Source organism: Manduca sexta, chromosome 19, assembly GCF_014839805.1.
Source record: "Manduca sexta isolate Smith_Timp_Sample1 chromosome 19, JHU_Msex_v1.0, whole genome shotgun sequence".
Classification (NCBI taxonomy): domain Eukaryota; kingdom Metazoa; phylum Arthropoda; class Insecta; order Lepidoptera; family Sphingidae; genus Manduca; species Manduca sexta.
In genome coordinates this window covers 14,945,367-14,962,749 of record NC_051133.1, presented here as the reverse complement: position 1 = coordinate 14,962,749, position 17,383 = coordinate 14,945,367, and the positions used below count along the sequence as shown (strand labels likewise).

The 17,383-nt window shown below is 34.9% G+C and overlaps 3 protein-coding genes across 4 annotated transcripts in view; 1 reads left to right on the top strand and 2 right to left on the bottom strand.

Annotated features, from left to right (window-relative positions):
* The window catches only part of LOC119188463 (protein FMC1 homolog), a 33,273-nt gene that overhangs the window by 13,596 nt on the left and 2,294 nt on the right, over positions 1-17,383 (bottom strand). The gene's annotated exons all lie outside the window — the stretch shown is intronic.
* Positions 11,554-12,912, top strand: LOC115442045 (SRR1-like protein). Of its 2 annotated transcripts, XR_003938515.2 has the most exons (3): positions 11,567-11,734; positions 11,808-11,871; positions 12,504-12,912. XR_003938515.2 is itself a non-coding variant. In XM_030167001.2 (2 exons), exons 1-2 carry the CDS (start codon positions 11,592-11,594, stop codon positions 12,490-12,492), a joined length of 828 nt encoding a protein of 275 aa, XP_030022861.1. In that variant the 5' UTR covers positions 11,554-11,591; the 3' UTR covers positions 12,493-12,497. The 2 variants fall into 2 exon arrangements, 1 of the variants encoding a protein (XP_030022861.1); XM_030167001.2 differs by lacking the exon at positions 12,504-12,912 and having other exon boundaries at positions 11,554-11,734; positions 11,808-12,497.
* On the bottom strand, positions 13,078-16,952 carry LOC119189779 (short/branched chain specific acyl-CoA dehydrogenase, mitochondrial-like). Its single transcript, XM_037440361.1, has 6 exons — positions 16,548-16,952; positions 16,090-16,260; positions 15,482-15,645; positions 14,856-15,000; positions 14,186-14,321; positions 13,078-13,817 (listed from the first exon to the last, which is right to left on the bottom strand). Exons 1-6 carry the CDS (start codon positions 16,935-16,937, stop codon positions 13,639-13,641), a joined length of 1,185 nt encoding a protein of 394 aa, XP_037296258.1. The 5' UTR covers positions 16,938-16,952; the 3' UTR covers positions 13,078-13,638.

Sequence of the window (17,383 nt, the reverse complement as noted above, 5' to 3'; positions counted from 1 at the left end):
CAGACCTAAGTAAATTTTTACTTCCCTTAATGATGGAGAGGTATCCGACTAAAATTAAGACCATATATTGCTTTATAATTTTAAATATCTAAAATGATACTGGGTTTTCCTAATACGTATCAACCTAGTCTGGAATTAGCTTTCGATACGGCGCGGCGATACACTCGCCATCTATCACATCACGGAATACATACGGCGGAAAGTGGATGCACCAGTTGCGCCTCTGCCAACAATTTCGGGGATGAAAGGCGAGGCGTGTGTGTAACTAACTATCTTAATACTTCTTACATTAAGGGGAAAAGGCTCAATGTTCTACAAAGTCTACAGCTGGACACCGTTCGAAAAAACGCCATTGGTTTCTTAACCTCGGCCACACGTATAAAACGATAATGCAATAAAATACAATTCTCCCATTACCGCAAGTGGGTCAGTAGCAAGTAAGGCACACGCATCGTGCCGCGGTTGTTACTCGTGAGAATATGTGCAATTGTGGTGACGCATGCCTGGATCACATTACATTCGATTTATATCGATTGTTAATACGAATGAGATGAATAAATTGCGGAGTGATCTCCTTTTTTTATACGTTTGTTAGCCGCACAAAGGTCGGCTTATACAAACACCGTACCCTTGGGTGAGTGCTTTGATCGCTCGCAACCGTTGAAAATTAAGCGACTCTGCTGATGGCAACCCACTAACGGGTTACGAATTTCGGGTCAAGACGGTCACTGGGAGAAGATGGGACATCAACGATTTCAGATACAGGAGTGATTAGCGCCATAAGTCATAACTGCATATGGTCAGTGTCATTACCCAAAAAATTGAATTATAAAAAAAGTTCTTTAATGCAAATTTCATTAGTTAAAAAACAATACAATTTACGCCTTTTATACACGAAGGGCGATAATCTAATTGGGAGTGTAACGGACTGCCAAGACATTTGTTTCAAGAGTTCGGACGTTCGTCCACGGGTAGAAAACCCAAGGGCGCGCACCTCTGACATTTCTAAAGTTATATGTGTATTATTTGAATTATCGGTTGTTTTGACGGCGAATAATGATTACACCTCCATTGATATTCGAAAAGAAAATTCGGTTAGTAAGGAATCAATTAATAATTTGAAAATAATCTCACTAAAAATTGAAAGACATCTCTCATCTTTCTCAAACTGTCTTCTCATATTAATTACACTTGAAATGAATGTATGCAATATGTATTACGTAAAACGAATCCCAAAAAAACTATTGAAACTGGTCGCCGGGACTAAAGGTATGGACTACGAAGAATAACGTTTCATTTCTATTATTAAGTCATCTCTTATGACGAGTCATTGGCGAGAGTGTGTTGAATGAAATAAATTACGTTACAAGTTAGATTTCTAATATATTATGAGTTGTGATGTTTACATACTTATCGGATATTTACAAACATTATGATATAAGTTGTAACCTGTGCTATGTACCTACTTGATATAAAAGTATAGAAAGTTTATAGTTGAGGATTTTTTGGATTTAAAACGACTATTATGAAAACTGTATGTACTGCTCTAATTGGAAGAAAAATATTACTAAAACCCCGGTTTAAGAACTAATTGATTTTATTCATGATTATCTTTTGTCTGCAGCTTCGATGGCGTGAAATAAGTTTTTTTCGCGATAAATATTTTCTCGGGACAAAAAGGAGCCAACACTTAGGAGAAATGTAGCTTCCTGTTAATGATAATATTTTCAAAATAGATTTAGTAGTTCCTGAGATTAACGTGTTGAAACAAACAAACTTTTTAGCTTTATATATTAATAAAGATGAAACGACTGGCGAGCCACAAATCAAGCTTTTCAGCATTTAAAGCCTTTTCACTTTCTCGTCATTTCAAGTCGACAATGTATTATTGATTATAGCTTGACCAGGGAAGTAAAAAACTCGCCATGTTGTGGTGAAGTAAAATGTGGTAAGTAAATAATTTTCTGCTGCTTTTTTTTCTTTGCTGACTTTTAAACGATAAAATATAAGTGACAATCCTATAGCAGGTTTTTATTGCCCAAGCTACACATTCTAATATTAAAAAAATAAGTTACTGAAACATTAAAGCAGGAAAATAACCTCTTTTAAAAATATTACATCGCTCAAAAGTAATACTTATATAATAATTGTCATACATTTATTACAAGACCTAGGTCAACGAAAGCATGGCATTTTTCTTAAATTATGGTTTACAGGAAAGCAAAACATTAGAAACCTCACATGTTATTAAAATAATAGCTCGTAATGTGTCGGTAAATTAAATTATTAATTTCTATCCGTTAGCACAAACATTAACTGATATATAAAGCGAAATTATTATCAATTAACTCATGTTCACAGTTTTCTATATACGTGGACGTAGGACGCTGGTTATATTTGTATCCGCTTGGGTAGCGACCGCCATATCAGGTGTAAAACCCGCCATATTAGCTCACGTAAATGTGTCGCGTTCTGGGATCAGCTTGTGTATATTCTGTTGAAATAAGCCGGCAAAATTGTATCGACTGGCGATGGATAATCATCTCTCGTCATCCGACGTTCTATTTGGAATCACTTTATTGTCTGTATCCTATTTCGCTTACTATTTTTTTTCACTTTGTATATTTAACTAGCGACCCGTCCCGGCTTTGCACGGGTGCAATATTTCTCCACTATTTAATGGATGTTATTATACATATAAACCTTCCTCTTGAATCACTCTATCTACTAAAAAAAACACATCAAAATCCGTTGCGTAGTTTTAAAGATTTAAGCATACATAGATAGGGACAGAGAAAGCGATTTTGTTTTATACTATGTAGTGATTACAGACTATTACAGTGGTTGCAAGTATAGGTGATGGAGGGTGGGCGACTTTCCATTATTTATACGTAGCTAGTATCCCCCTTTCCGCTTATTATTAGGTAATCAGTGGGGTCACTTTGAAGTGCCCCTATAAAAAAAGAAAATTACGAGTTAATACCTAAACTGCTAGGAATTGATTGGCATGAAAGTGCTAGTCATATACCAACTGAATCACGTTTGTGAGAATGTCGTAACTTTACGAACAAAATTTTAATGCTAATGACTAAACGATCATGCTTACATCGTTAGCGTATCAACAAATATAAGTGCAGCATTTTCAGAGATAGCATAAAACGCCTGCACGCCTCAATATTCGACGATGTACGCGAAGTTGTACATAATTAGGCTTCACACAGTTAGCAATTGTGCCTATCCATGGCCTGTATAATGTCAAATTTGACAAATCTAACCTTAGTTCAATATACACAATTAGCATTTTTTATAGCCAACCCTGGAATTTCAACTCAATACTTGCCCACTGCTGAGCACGGGCGTCCTCTACTACTGAGAGGGATTAGGCCTTAGTCCACCACGCTGGCCTAGTGCGGATTGGTAGTCTTCACACACCTTCGAAATTCTATAGAGAACTTCTCAGATGTGCAGGTTTCTTCACGATGTTTTCTTTCACCGTTAAAGCGAACGATAAATTCACAAAGAATACACACATGATGTTTTAGAAATGTCAGAGGTGTGTGCCCTTGGGATTTGAACCTGCGGACATTCGTCTTGGCAGTCCGTTCCACACCCAACTAAGCTATCAACTCCATAATTACACCTTTTTATTTAGGCTATGTATCGAATATCGTTGGTTGGAAAACTAGTCCAATAAAGGGTTTCTATCGGATGGTATTTTCTAATTCAAGACTTCATCCAACTGACTATGAGATTTTGCGTGATACGAAGTGACAATTGTTCCGTCTAGACAGAGTTAGCTAAGGAAAACGAGGTCTGCATTAACATCGAATGTGTGGTCTGTCTCGGGACATTCAAATGAACCGCATAAGGAAGAGGTAGTCACGCGTTCTTGCGCTAGTGTTGGGGCGTCACCGAATTGTGAATAGATAGGGCTGGCACTCTTGAATTCTTCGCTATTATTTTCATTACTTACTATTTTTTTTATATTTTGAAATTAGTTACGGTTAAATGTGAATAGCTAGGGCTGGCACTCTAGAATTTTTCACTATTATTTAATTTTTTTTTATATTTTGAAACTACTAACGATTAAATACAATGTTAAACATAACTTTGTACACAAATACATCTTTAAGGAGTATATAATTACATGTTAGTCACGATCAGTTCGAAGTAACTGCGAAATTACGTATAAAGTGGTTCCGAGTAGTCCAGTTAAGTTTAGGTTTGAAAGCCATCTTAAATGTCACAGTGGCGTAAGCTTAACTGCCATTCTTGGTAAATGTTAACGCGGTAAATGGTAAGACGCACGTTAGCTGTTATTTTGGGATTGACTTGTGGTTACTAGTTAGAAAGGATGTTTGTGATTTATTTCCTGTTTTAAAACTCCGTTTTTGCGTCCGTAGTGTAGCAAGATATGAGTTATATGTTGGACATATTGATAAATTTACATAGATATCTTTTTTTTATAATCTTTATTTAATGTATAAGATTAGAGGCTTTAATTCACAAGATTATGCCAGCCTCATTGTACCCTAAAACTAATTTAACAGAAAAGGAAACATTTTATGGACTTTTTAGCTTGCTTACAAATTTATATATTTTAATAGCATCTTCACTGTATGATGTAGAAGAAGAAGTAAGATTGTTTGGACCACACCCATAGATATAATGTATTTAAGAATTTAATCCAAGAATAAATTTATAAAAAAAATCCATTATCATTACGTCCGCTGGAATTTTATAAAATATCATCGCGTGACAACCCTTCATAAATAATATGCAAAGGAGAAAGTGAGGTGACGGTTGGAATAATTAAATTATCATTATTATGAATCTATACAACAATGTACGTAGAAAAGGTCAGTTCGGGTCCTTTCTACCGCGCTTCTTGGAAGACGAAATGGGTTATGTTGTTCATTTGTATTGGAAAGTATTGTTTTATAGAAAAACTTATTACCTTAATATATTGTAATCTAAGTATCTAGTAAGTATTTTATAATAATGTCGAAACTCCTTATATACCTGATAAAGAAATCTACGGGGAACTTAAAGCCGTGTTAGCCGTTATTTGTTATAAATGCTCACTTATTTTGTTATAGTAAAATATTGCTGCCGGTTCTGATTGTTTAAAACTTGGTAAACTAATTTTGTGGAAGAAGCAATCATATGGAATACTATTAATTTTATTATATTACAGGTACAGTATAAACATAGTGCATGTTATGTGTTTTTATCTAGCTAAAGCGATCATACGGCCCATAGACAAAGTCAATGCAACAGACTACATAAAATAGACAGTTTTTGGCTGTATACGACGTTTACAATTTAATCCTAAAAGCTTACTTATTTATACTATCTACGTGTTATGTATTTATTTATTAATAATTGTTATGTAAAAAAACCAAATGATGTTGCTGCAGACTGGACTATAAATTTAACGAAATTGAATAATCGAAATGTCAAATATAACTAAAATAAACCTGGTTAAGATTGATAATATGTTTAAAATCAAATATATTTACATAATATAATTAATATCCTGCATTTAGACATGAAATTATCACATTTTTGAAATAGTCTTAAGGCGATACCTCAAGGTCCATTTTCATACATTTTGTTTCGGCTTTAATCTGGGTAACTAAACAAGTATTGGCAAGTAAAGAATTTAAATTCACGTCTAGTTAGTGATTAGTTCTCGCAGTTGAAGAAAAACGTAAAATAATTAATAATCATGGATATTTCGGCCTTTAAAATTTAATATGACGAAATTTTAAAGGCAGAAATATCCATGATTATTAATTATTTTTACGTTTTTCTTTCAACTGCGAGAACTAATCACTAACTAGACGTGAATTTAAATTCTTTACTTGCCAATACTTGTTTAGTTACCCAGATTAAAGCCGAAACAAAATGTATGAAAATGGACCTTGAGCTACCACCTTAATATATCTTCTTATACAAAAAAATATATTATAGTTTATGATCAATCATTCATTCATTCAGTCATTCATTGTAGTGGCTAGTGAAATAAAAAGAACTACCTACCTCCTTGGAATAATTCTATTTTTATTAATGTAAAAGGTTAAGTACACATAACATATACTATCTAATGACTGTTGGTGATAATGAATACTGCATTTAAGTACGTTTTAGTATCCTAATGCAAATATTTACTTTTTAAATGGCACTTTTATTACTTACAACCGTAGCGGGAGGGGAGAGCGTCCATTTTCTCTCACACCTATGCAAACATTCGTCATTTGCAAGAATGCGTAGGTAAACAAAACGTTTGTACGGCCGGTAATCCACGGCCGGTGTGAAAAAAAAATTATGAGAAACTTTTACTTACATTCAAATCATATCCACTCGTGAACCAACTACGCTTGCTCAGGAAACCACCCACGTACTTCCTTTTCCACTTCGACAACAGTCCATTGCTATTACTCCGCTTAGATAGACGATTCACAGTGTATCTCTCCATAGTTCATACTAAGAGAACTAACAATGTATAACTTTGATTACGATACGGTGGGTGCAGTCCACGCACGTGATAAAACTAACTCTATTTAAAAACAAATCTTAACCACCACAAACATTTAAATATCGTTACATAAAAGTTTTTTTAGGTAACGAAGCGAACAGAATTTAATTACGCGTGCTTTAATATGCCATTATGGGCGCTTCAAGAAAGATTAGAAAGTGTTCATAACACAATAACGCACACTCTGAGAAAATTTAAATTTGAAACATAAAAAATAAGAAAAACCATAAACACAAATTATCGCAAAAGGTAGGTAGTTAATTTTTTTAAATAAAAATTAACAACGCGCAAGAGCTCGCTCGACGATTGCGCGAGAAATTTGAATTTAGAAATCGATAACGCGGGAAATTATTTTAGCACGATTTCGCGGCGAGGTGCGTTTGAAAACGTCGTCCTGTGACTAAACTTGCCCGGTTAATAATAACGTATGGTAAGTACAACTTATTGTCGCCTTATTCGTATTACGGTATGTTGGAACGAATACGGGCGCGTGATTCGAATGCTGCATTCATAGGTTTTGATTGTTGGTGCCATACAACGGACAATGGGCTTTCAATATGCGCAGCGGCCGCTCGTCCCCCTTGTTGCTCTATGTTAGTGGGCAATTTTTCTAACCTAAATACCTGATCAAGGACGTATCTTGTTTATATTATGTGGGAATCGGGGATATAGTTAGTATAGACCTACATACATAATAGTTAACGCCGTGGTAATGGTGTGTAAGTATCTGAGTCACTCAGCCGTATAAGTAGCAATCATGAATTATTCAATTCTTTCCTTTTTTGACTCATGAATACAAGTATCGGATATGGTCAAAGTATGTTTGGTTAATTGATAGTCATGGACTAACCATAACTGGACAAATGTAATAATTTGCAACCTTTAAAATATCGATTATAAACGTATCAAATTTTTATTGGCAACTATTAATACATAGACGAAGCGATGGCTCCCAAATTTTCCACTAGATATGTTTTTTCGTCTCAGGAATTAATAAGTTCCTGGAACACGGAGGTCCATCATAAAATTTAACGATACGTGGATCAGTCTGCTACAAAATGAAGACCTGGCAACTCATATATCTACTTTGAACCAGGCAGGTCGTACTAAGTTAAGATTTAAATTAACAGCCAAAACCCCTTTATTTAGCAATTGGAAATTTAAGTATACACCAAAAAAAAAACCTGTTTTAAATATATCCTCTATTCTCTTTTTCTGCTGTATCCTAACGAATATCAATTTCGAACTCTTTGAAAACATTATTAGACAGATCATCGTGTGCACCGAATCCATTAAGGCGATACCTCAAGGTCCATTTTCATACATTTTGTTTCGGCTTTAATCTGGGTAACTAAACAAGTATTGGCAAGTAAAGAATTTAAATTCACGTCTAGTTAGTGATTAGTTCTCGCAGTTGAAGAAAAACGTAAAATAATTAATAATCATGGATATTTCGGCCTTTAAAATTTAATATGACGAAATTTTAAAGGCAGAAATATCCATGATTATTAATTATTTTTACATTTTTCTTCAACTGCGAGAACTAATCACTAACTAGACGTGAATTTAAATTCTTTACTTGCCAATACTTGTTTAGTTACCCAGATTAAAGCCGAAACAAAATGTATGAAAATGGACCTTGAGGTATCGCCTTAAGGTTATTTGGCTTGAAGTGGATTCTTACAGTTTTTCTATCAGATCGTTTCGACACACATCGATCACTTCTTGGAATGTTTTTTCCGTCTAGCGCTGTCCTTAATGCGTGTATATGTTCGAAGCGCCCTTATTCTAGTTCTGTGTATCAAATATTATAATGGTATTGAGAATAATTGGCGTATCAGATATTCAGTTCTTGCAAATTCTTTATGGTCACTAATAGAACTTAATATACTAGTTATCAAGAACCCTGACGGTAAAAAAATATAGTTGACTATTCAACTACTTTAAATAATTTGTAAGTTATTTCTTTCAATTAATGGATGCGACAGGCAGCAGTCATATTTTTGAATGCCATTTCAAAAGATATTTTTAAGCATCATATCGTGTGAAATAAAATTGTTCACGACTAAACACTTCTAGATGTAAGCCGGAGGTTAAGACGTAACAAGTCGACGATGAATGGCATAACACGAAATACCTTTCTCTGATTTATATTTAGCGTCCTAAATGCACTGCTTCCTTACGTTTCTAACACGCCTAGCATTCCCTTGGTAGTTTAAATTCATTGGTTATTTTGAAAGCTTTCCGATCGAGAGGTATTTCTACTTTAGGTAACGCGAGCTTCATTTTATGTAGGTAAATTGCCTTGTATTTCCATTGGTAATTGGTATGGCATTACTACATATAACAATATTCCAGATAGACATAATGTTAAAGGTTTCTGTTTAATCTGACAATTTTAAATATTCATCCTGGTGTCTATTCATTTCATCATCATCATCATTATCATCAGCTCGTGCCAGTCCACTGCTAGACACAGTCCTCTCCTAAGTTACGCCACAGAGCGCGGGCTGCTGCTTTATGCATCCCGTTGCTGTCAGCCCTTGTGCGTATATTTATTTATTTATAACTCTATTGTGGTAAAAAAAATATATTCAAGTACAATTACGGGTCTATCACCCTTATGGTTTTTTTTCCGACAAATTATACCGTACTATGGACAGTGGAGGCAGGAAAGAGAAAGAGAATGGTGGCTATTTGTATCTGAGCAAAATCTAAGCGCGGAGAAAAGCTATAAAATCAAGTATCCTACCATCCATAAATTGTTGTCAATAAATAAAACCCCATTAACCATACGTTTGACAATTCCAAGATCAATCTCCGCGATCTACGGTGAAAAATTATTGTAATAAAAACTCAGACCTATTCAATAAAATCGAGTTAATTATCAGTCGATTATATTAATAAGAATTATAATCAATAACAAAATTTTATTAATTTCAATTAATTATAATTAACCATGAATAAATAATATATCGTTAACTTCCTCGAAATTAAAACCGCAAACGCTCGGAAGTATGTTCTACTCTATCACTGATTGATAAAAAAGAATTGGAAATATTGAAAGTAAGGCAGCAGACATGATTTTACGTAAGCCGATTTAATTTAAAGCGTTCTGAGATTGTATTAAATATTAAGGTGATCAGTGCATTATTGCAACCCGTTTAACTTGTTCCGTGCCATCAGTTCCGTGCATTTCCGCAGCAAAGAGAATATAATCACTTGTTCCGCTGATACAACCGCACAGCCATTTTTATTGTTCCTAAAATTATTTTAAATTTCGAATATAAGTAACGTGTCACGATTGGTTTCCTTATTCTTAAACTTTGGGTACAAACCTTTCAATTAAACAGCCCCAATCAAGTTGCCTTATGAAATACAAATAAAAAAAAATATTGTTTTTGCTTTGGATATTTTCGGGCCCATTCGCGTATTCCTGATTCCCGTTACGTGGTTTACTGTGAGGTCAAGATCCTATGACCCTTATACAAATTTGTTTATTGTTCTTCGTGTACGCTACAAACCATTATAGTGTGTTCACATCATCATTTAGTGTTTTTGTTTCCGTGGGAAAATCCTTGATTTGTGTGTCGTGTCTATATCGAAATCATCGGCTTGAACGGACTTTTTTTTTTATACAAACGAGAAGACGAGCAAGCCGTTTATTATAAATATCATTCAAAACTTTTACATCAGGTAATGCATTTCATTGTTTTCTTCAGCCTAAGATATAATATAAACCTTATAACGTTCAGCCTTTAGGCTACAAATGCTAAATACAATGTCTTTCAAACGGAAACAACCTTTACATGTTATTGCATCGTAGGAGAAATAAACTTTGCAATATTAGATAACAATAAACTTCGTTCAGCAGTGATTCGACTTCTTTATTTATATCTATCTAAACTAAGACTATGCTATTTAGTTACGATGGGATTGTCATGTCTGCTTAAAATAAAACCACCGAAATTAAAACCAAAATAACAATAAAATGACAAACGAGTGGCTGTTCCAGGAGTTAAGGATGCCTGCCGCTAAATCTCAGCGTATTTCGTCTTTCTTTAAGTACTACAGTATCTATCATTGCTCCGCTAGTTGCAGCGCGCTTACCTTGAACTGAGAACCGCGAGTTTCTGGGTTCGATTCTCGATGGCGAAGGATAAAATGTGTGAGATTTATTATAAACTCGGTGATTAAATACGTATTTTTCCACTCCTGGCTACATTTTCGACAAAAAAGCCGTGTCCTAATGTACGCATGGATTATGATGTTATATTTTTTATATTGAGTACATTGATGGGTACGAAAAGAACGATGATGATAAAAGGTTAAATTGTCTATGGTACATGTAAACAAATTACATGCCTGATATACCACACTTTTGTGTACCGTGTAGGTATTTTATATGTAAATGTGATGCGAGTTTGAATGGTTACTTTCAAGGTTAAAATGTTAACTGATGTCAATATTATATTATTATGAAAGACTTATATTGTACTCTATTGTACCGCATAATATAGCTTTTAGGTCTTCTATTGGACTATTAATTAGCTAGGTTATAGGTATTAAAAAGCCCGAAGTACAAACCTATGCATGAAAATATGCACAAAAATACTTAATAATTAAAATATGCATGTAAAACTTCGAAATACGCAACATTATTTAATAGGAATTGTGCTTACATACAATTAGCGGGAACAAAAAAAGTGTTCCCGATTACAATCAATTCATACGCATAACATGACTGTCAGACCGAGTGGTTACTTTAGTTTACTGGTCTCTGGTGGTTACCTAAAAGAAAGGTCGTTAGGTAAGATATACAAAATGTGCCATATTCATTTGTATTTTTCTCATTTTTAGTTATCCTAATGAAAATTAGTAATATTATATCGCCTAATACAACAAAAATATGTACTATTCCATGTTTTTAGCCATACAAAACTGCCAAAATACGTGACTGCATATTATAATCCCGTCTTCACTGATCACTATTGATTTAATTTCTTTGCCTAAATCGTAACAAAAAAATGTAGATGTCAAAGATTCTGAGATGTCAAAATCCAATGTTGATAGTGATGGTTTTCAAATAGTAAAATCGAAACGTTCTACTAAAAACAAACAAACCAAAGTTCCTCCGAAGAACTTGCAATTTCACGGGGAGGATGTAAATATTGACGTCGCAACATCCGTGTGGTAAAGTATAGTAAAAACTTCGAACATGTATTTTTTTGAGGTTATGTGTCATTATTCTTTTTTATTGTTTCAGCCGAATACAATCATCTGTGGAAGAATTAAAGGTTTCTGAATACTTTAAAAGCATAACTAATACTGTGAGTAACTTATTACAATCCAGTAACGGCGTAGAAATTGTATGCTTTGGACTTGGTCATATAGCAGAGTGTAATATTTCGAGATACCAATTAGGTCTGTTATTGTGTTTGAAAGATCTTTGTAAAGCTGAAAAGGTGTTAGCACATGATCCTATATTCTATAAAAGTGAGTGTGCCGTGTTAAAAGAGTTAGGTATTGACGTTATTGCAGAAAATAATGAAGGTTGTTATGTAATTTCTGATGAAAAAATAACTATATTTTATTTACCCCATTGCCCAAAGCAACTGACTAATAATCTACTATGGAGTAATTGGACTGTAAATCTAAGTAACTGCATATTGATTTGCAATAGTTTTACATCATTGGTAGAGAGACAACCAAGTAGAGTGTTGTCGGAAACTGTACCATACATCCAAAAAATATTTCCGCACACTTCAGAAGTCATATTAGAAAACAACTTCCAATTCACTGATATCTTTAATGATATTTCCATTCATCATTTCCCTAAGGAGAAGTTAGAGAAACTTGAATCAGATTTCTGGATAAATAAAGAAAAACCATCATACAATAATACAGAAGAATTCATAACATCTCTCATGATAGAGAAACTGAACATTTAATTTGTTTGAAGGTGTAATCATGGCTTCGCTTACAACGAAACCTGCTTTAGTGACTTTGCGGCAGTTGCTCTCCGAGTTGCGGAAACAGAGCTCGGCAAAAAAGCTATCTGATAACCAAATGGTCCAATATGTGTTTAGCCAATATCGTAAGTACCAGACTACAGACCAACAACTGTGCAAGGCGGCTGACGAAATGCATTATAGAGCTAAAACATATTTTGATTATATGCATCATATTCGGAAGTATAAAGAAATTAATACAGAGTTCAAAGGAAAAGGGGAGCGAAGTGTGGAAGATACGGCCAGGATGGTTGGGTTTAAATTGCCTCATGATCCCCCGAAACCTTAAATTGTATGTCAAATATAGATTATTAGTTTAAAATTAGATGTATCTGTAAATATATCATTTTCAAAGCATAACATTGGAATTTTTGTTTAAAATAATTTTCCCAGTTTAAGATTTTTATTTTGTTTTTAAAATATTTAGTAGCCGGCATTGCTTGTTATGTTATGAGTTAAAATCTTCCTACATTCATATTTATTTGGATAAATAAAATAAATAATAAGATAAATAAAAAAGTTTTATATTTTGTTTCATATTTAATAGATATTAACATAATACAATAGACAATATTGGTTCATTCTTATATATAAATATTTTACCCTGTAAAATAATCTTCAGTGTTGTAGACAAACAATGTTCTCATGATTAATAGACATTGGCAGTAAGAAATTTAGAAACTTAGTTACCAGTCTCAACATCAAGTTTTGTGCTTGGAACCATTATTTTTGTGGCATGACTAAGTTGAAAATTAAGAAGTTTATTTATTAATAACTTGAAAAAAGGTAGTGTATATTTTTTATCAGTTCAAAGCTGAAAGGTCAAGTCCTAAATTTTACTATCCTGCTGGATATACAAAGTTGGATTGACCTTATGCCGATGTTGAGCAGTGAGCTGGTGAAAGGCCACAATTTTAACAATCACGCAAATGAATCCCATAGCACGTAAAACAAGTCTTAGTGTTGTTATGGCCTAATTTATTTAAATTCTCATTATTCTTACACAAAAGTGTTTCAATTATTTGTTTAAATGTCTGATAAATGACGTATGACGTATGACATATAGTTAACTAGTTATGGCACTGTTTACTGTGTGTACTGTTTCTCAAGTAGCTTGGCAATGGTCTGGAGCTGCATGTTGCTGGTGCCTTCATAGATGGTGCCGATCTTGGCGTCCCGGAAGAACTTCTCTTGAGGGAAATCTTTAGTGAAGCCTACGCCTCCCATAAAGTCAATGCACTTGGATGTAAGCGTTTGGGCGATTTCTGTAATAAGAATCAATATAAGTATTAGTTTTCTGTAATGAGAGGTAATTAGTGTCAGACATATTTAAAATAGCGAATTAAGAGATTTGTATGATTTTTTTATATATTAGTACTGTGAGATACTACTAGTAATTTAATAATTTTGTAGACATGACTTAAAAGTTATTTACATTCATATTTTTATATACAGGTTGATACTTATTAACATGGACATTTTTTAAATTTAATCGAATAGGTTGACTTGATGCTTCAATTCTAAACCTTGAAGAATAAGATTTACTCGGGATTTATTCATTAATAAAGATGGTTGCAAGATCTCATATGTATTGCGACGAATTCCGTAGAAAAGAACTCATGTGTTGACTAACCGGAAGCGTAGTATTTGGCCATGGCGGCCTCCTTGACGAACTCTTGTCCGTGCTCCTTGAGTCGCGCAGCGTTGTATGTGAGCAGTCGTGCGGCCTCCAGTTGTGTTGACAGGTGCGCGATTTGATAGCTTATTCCCTGGAGACAGAGTTCATATTAAATACAGAGTTACCTTAAAAACAGTTTTTGTTTGTATTTGCAATGAAAATTAACACTACTCCTCTTAATGGTAAGTGGAGCGAGTTCTAGATAGAGTTTTCTGACTAGAGATGTTGATCCCTCGCCAGTCGACCAAATTATGTTGATCTGTTTGAAACCAGGTACAGGCTGATTCCCGAACGCGACAAACATAAGTGGTATAAGGGGGATTTTCTGCAGGGATACAAATAACCTACCACCACAAGTGGTGACTTGTTTTATGAGAAATTCTATAGTTTTCTGATGCTGGGGCTAAGAAATTAGAAGATACAGCTATTTACCATTAACTGCAGTAAGTAGTTGTTATTTGAAAATGAAGGGAGTCAATTTTCCATTGACTACTCAACGTGGTTCAGCCAAGTACTTAGCCTTATTTATCCGATTTGCACAGATTGATTATGGAATATAACCTACAAAACGAGCCATGACGGCATAATTTTTACAGAAATCGCTGGCTTTTATATTCTCGTGTACCTGGAAGGAGTAGATGTTCTTTCCGAACTGCTTCCTCTCGAGCGTGTAGGGGATGGTAGCGTCCATACAACCCTGGCAGAGTCCGATCATCTGCGCCGCGATGCCTATGCGACCCTCGTTCAGGAAACCTGCTGCGTACTTGTATCTGGAAGGATAAATATATTGTCTTCTTGGTCTTTTACTATCTCGGAGCTACGTATGCTTCATGTATACTTTTTTTATTGCTTTAGTAGACAAACGAGCAAGCGGTCCGCCTGATAGTAAGCAGCATCCGCCGCCCATGGAAATTGCAATGCCAGAGAGCTTTGCGTTACTTTGCGTTGCCTTCCGGAAGGTAAGCACTCTTTTCTCTCTTTTTATGTCTGTGTTTGGAAAGACCAAGCAAAAATTCAACGTGTTAGGGAATAAATATGTCCTAACTTCCTTGGTATTGGCAGTGTGTGTGAAATTAGTTTTATTTTCCATGAAAAGGAATTACTAAATTCTATTACCAGGCCAGTAAAACTACATTTAATAACAAGTTTTGCCCAGGAATTCACGTAAGTTTACCAAAGTCAAAAGTAAGTCAAATCCTTTCTGAAGATCCATCACTCATATTGGTCCTACGTCAGACAAGAATCACTCACCCCTTCCCATATTCTCCCAATATGGCGGACTCGTGCACTCGCACGTTGTCGAAGTGCACCATGCAGGTGCCGGAGGCGCGGATGCCGAGCTTGTTCTCGGGCTTGGCGACGCTCAGGCCGGGAGTCTCGCGCTCCACTATGAAGCACGTGATGCCTTTGTACCCCTGGGGAGAGGTCACATAACGCCAGTAAGTAAAATGGAGGAAACTTGCTAAACACATAGGTATTAAAAATGCAGTGGTCATTTAAAAAGGAAACTGATTCCCAGTCAAATGTTTTACTAGGTGGTATTTTCCAGATCTATAGAACATTTGACTTTGAAAGTTGATCTGATTGGAATAGATGCTACCTATGTTTTTTTCTACTAGGTATCTATTTAGATATCTAAAAGCTATCATCTTAAAAGTCTATCACCATTATCATCAGTTACAAGATGCCCACTGCTGAACTTAGGCCTCAATCAAAGATTGAGAGACATAGGAAGCGTTCTGCAATCAGAGACCCTTGAGGTCGTCTATCCACCTTGTAGGTGGACGTCCAACGCTTATCGGAACATGGTTCTCATTTGCATTTATCATGAGCATAAAACAACGTTACAAACTACACACCTTGGACGGATCAGCATTCGCCATGACGAGGAATACTCCAGCAACGTCGGAGTTGGAGATCCACATCTTGGAGCCGTTGATTACATAGTGATCGCCGTCCTTCTTCGCAACAGTCTTGAGTGAGAACGCGTCGGAGCCTGAACTGGGTTCTGTTAAGCAGAAGCTGCCTGCCTGTAAGTGGCATAATAGAGAGTTGTTAACAAAGATCCGAAGTTGAAATTTGGATGGGAATTACGTACCTATAGTGTCTAGATCAATTTGGAAACTTTTTATTACTCCTCGGCATTTTAACTTACTGAAAATTCTAGATGAACCTAAGTAGGTAATATATTTCTTGATATTGTTATAGTGGCTTATTGATTGAATTTTCTGTTGACTCTTACGAAACACTAGTAGTAATCATTTATCATTAGGCGATTAATTGCCTGATTTATTATGTCACAAAGTTTAACACTTACGTATTCAGTGCAAAGCTTTGTCAAGTACTTCTGCTTCTGTTCCTCTGTACCAATCTTCATGAATAAGGAGTTGACGAGGGTGTTGTGGATGTCGACGTATGCTGCCACGGCAGGGTCCACCCTGGACAACTCTTCCACTACCAGCATCATCGTAAGGAATCCGCAGCCAGACCCGCTGTATTGCTCGGGAGTCTCGATACCCATTAACTGTAAAAAATATATTATTTTGATAAATCGTCTTGCTGAAAGTTTTTTGCGCTGCTTCTTCACAGCGATGACACTTTCGGAAGCGGTGGGAGATTCATGACGATTTAAAAGAGCTTTGAAAAAAGACAATTTAAATAAATATATTTTTAAATTTGAACATAAATTGATAGGCGATTGAGTCATCTTAGAGGGGGAAAATGAAGTTTTTTTGCTTGTTATTTCTACAGATAAACCGATGTAGCTTTTCGTATAAGTATTCAGTATTTGCTCATTTCAATTCAGTTTATCCATTAAATTATTTACTCCATTCTTAGACTCATATAAATGAATAGGATATAATCTTGTGTTAGAATGTTTGGCCGATCGATAAGGTTATTGATTCAGATTAACAGCTGTTATCAATTTTAGCTCGGAAACAATCGTTATTGTATGAATTAGATATTACACTAAGTTTCGTTCGCGGCTGCTCATCTATGAAAAGACTATTCTAATATAAATGTCACATTGCGTTAAAAGTAGACCATCTATATGTTAATTTAATTCAAAACATACTATCAGCAGTCAGCAGGTACTCATGCCAAATTAAATTTTAATCAGTTTAGTGATTAATGGTATTACAAAACAAACAT

Coding starts and splice junctions, on each gene's coding strand:
- LOC115442045 (XM_030167001.2), top strand. CDS start 11,592: ATGTCAAAATCCAATGTTGATAGTGATGGTTTTCAAATAGTAAAATCG. Junction 11,735..11,807: donor GACGTCGCAACATCCGTGTG/GTAAAGTATAGT, acceptor TTATTGTTTCAG/CCGAATACAATCATCTGTGG.
- LOC119189779 (XM_037440361.1), bottom strand. CDS start 16,937: ATGACTCAATCGCCTATCAATTTATGTTCAAATTTAAAAATATATTTA. Junction 16,261..16,547: donor CAAAGCTTTGCACTGAATAC/GTAAGTGTTAAA, acceptor TGCCACTTACAG/GCAGGCAGCTTCTGCTTAAC. Junction 14,322..14,855: donor AGAACATCTACTCCTTCCAG/GTACACGAGAAT, acceptor CTCTGTCTCCAG/GGAATAAGCTATCAAATCGC.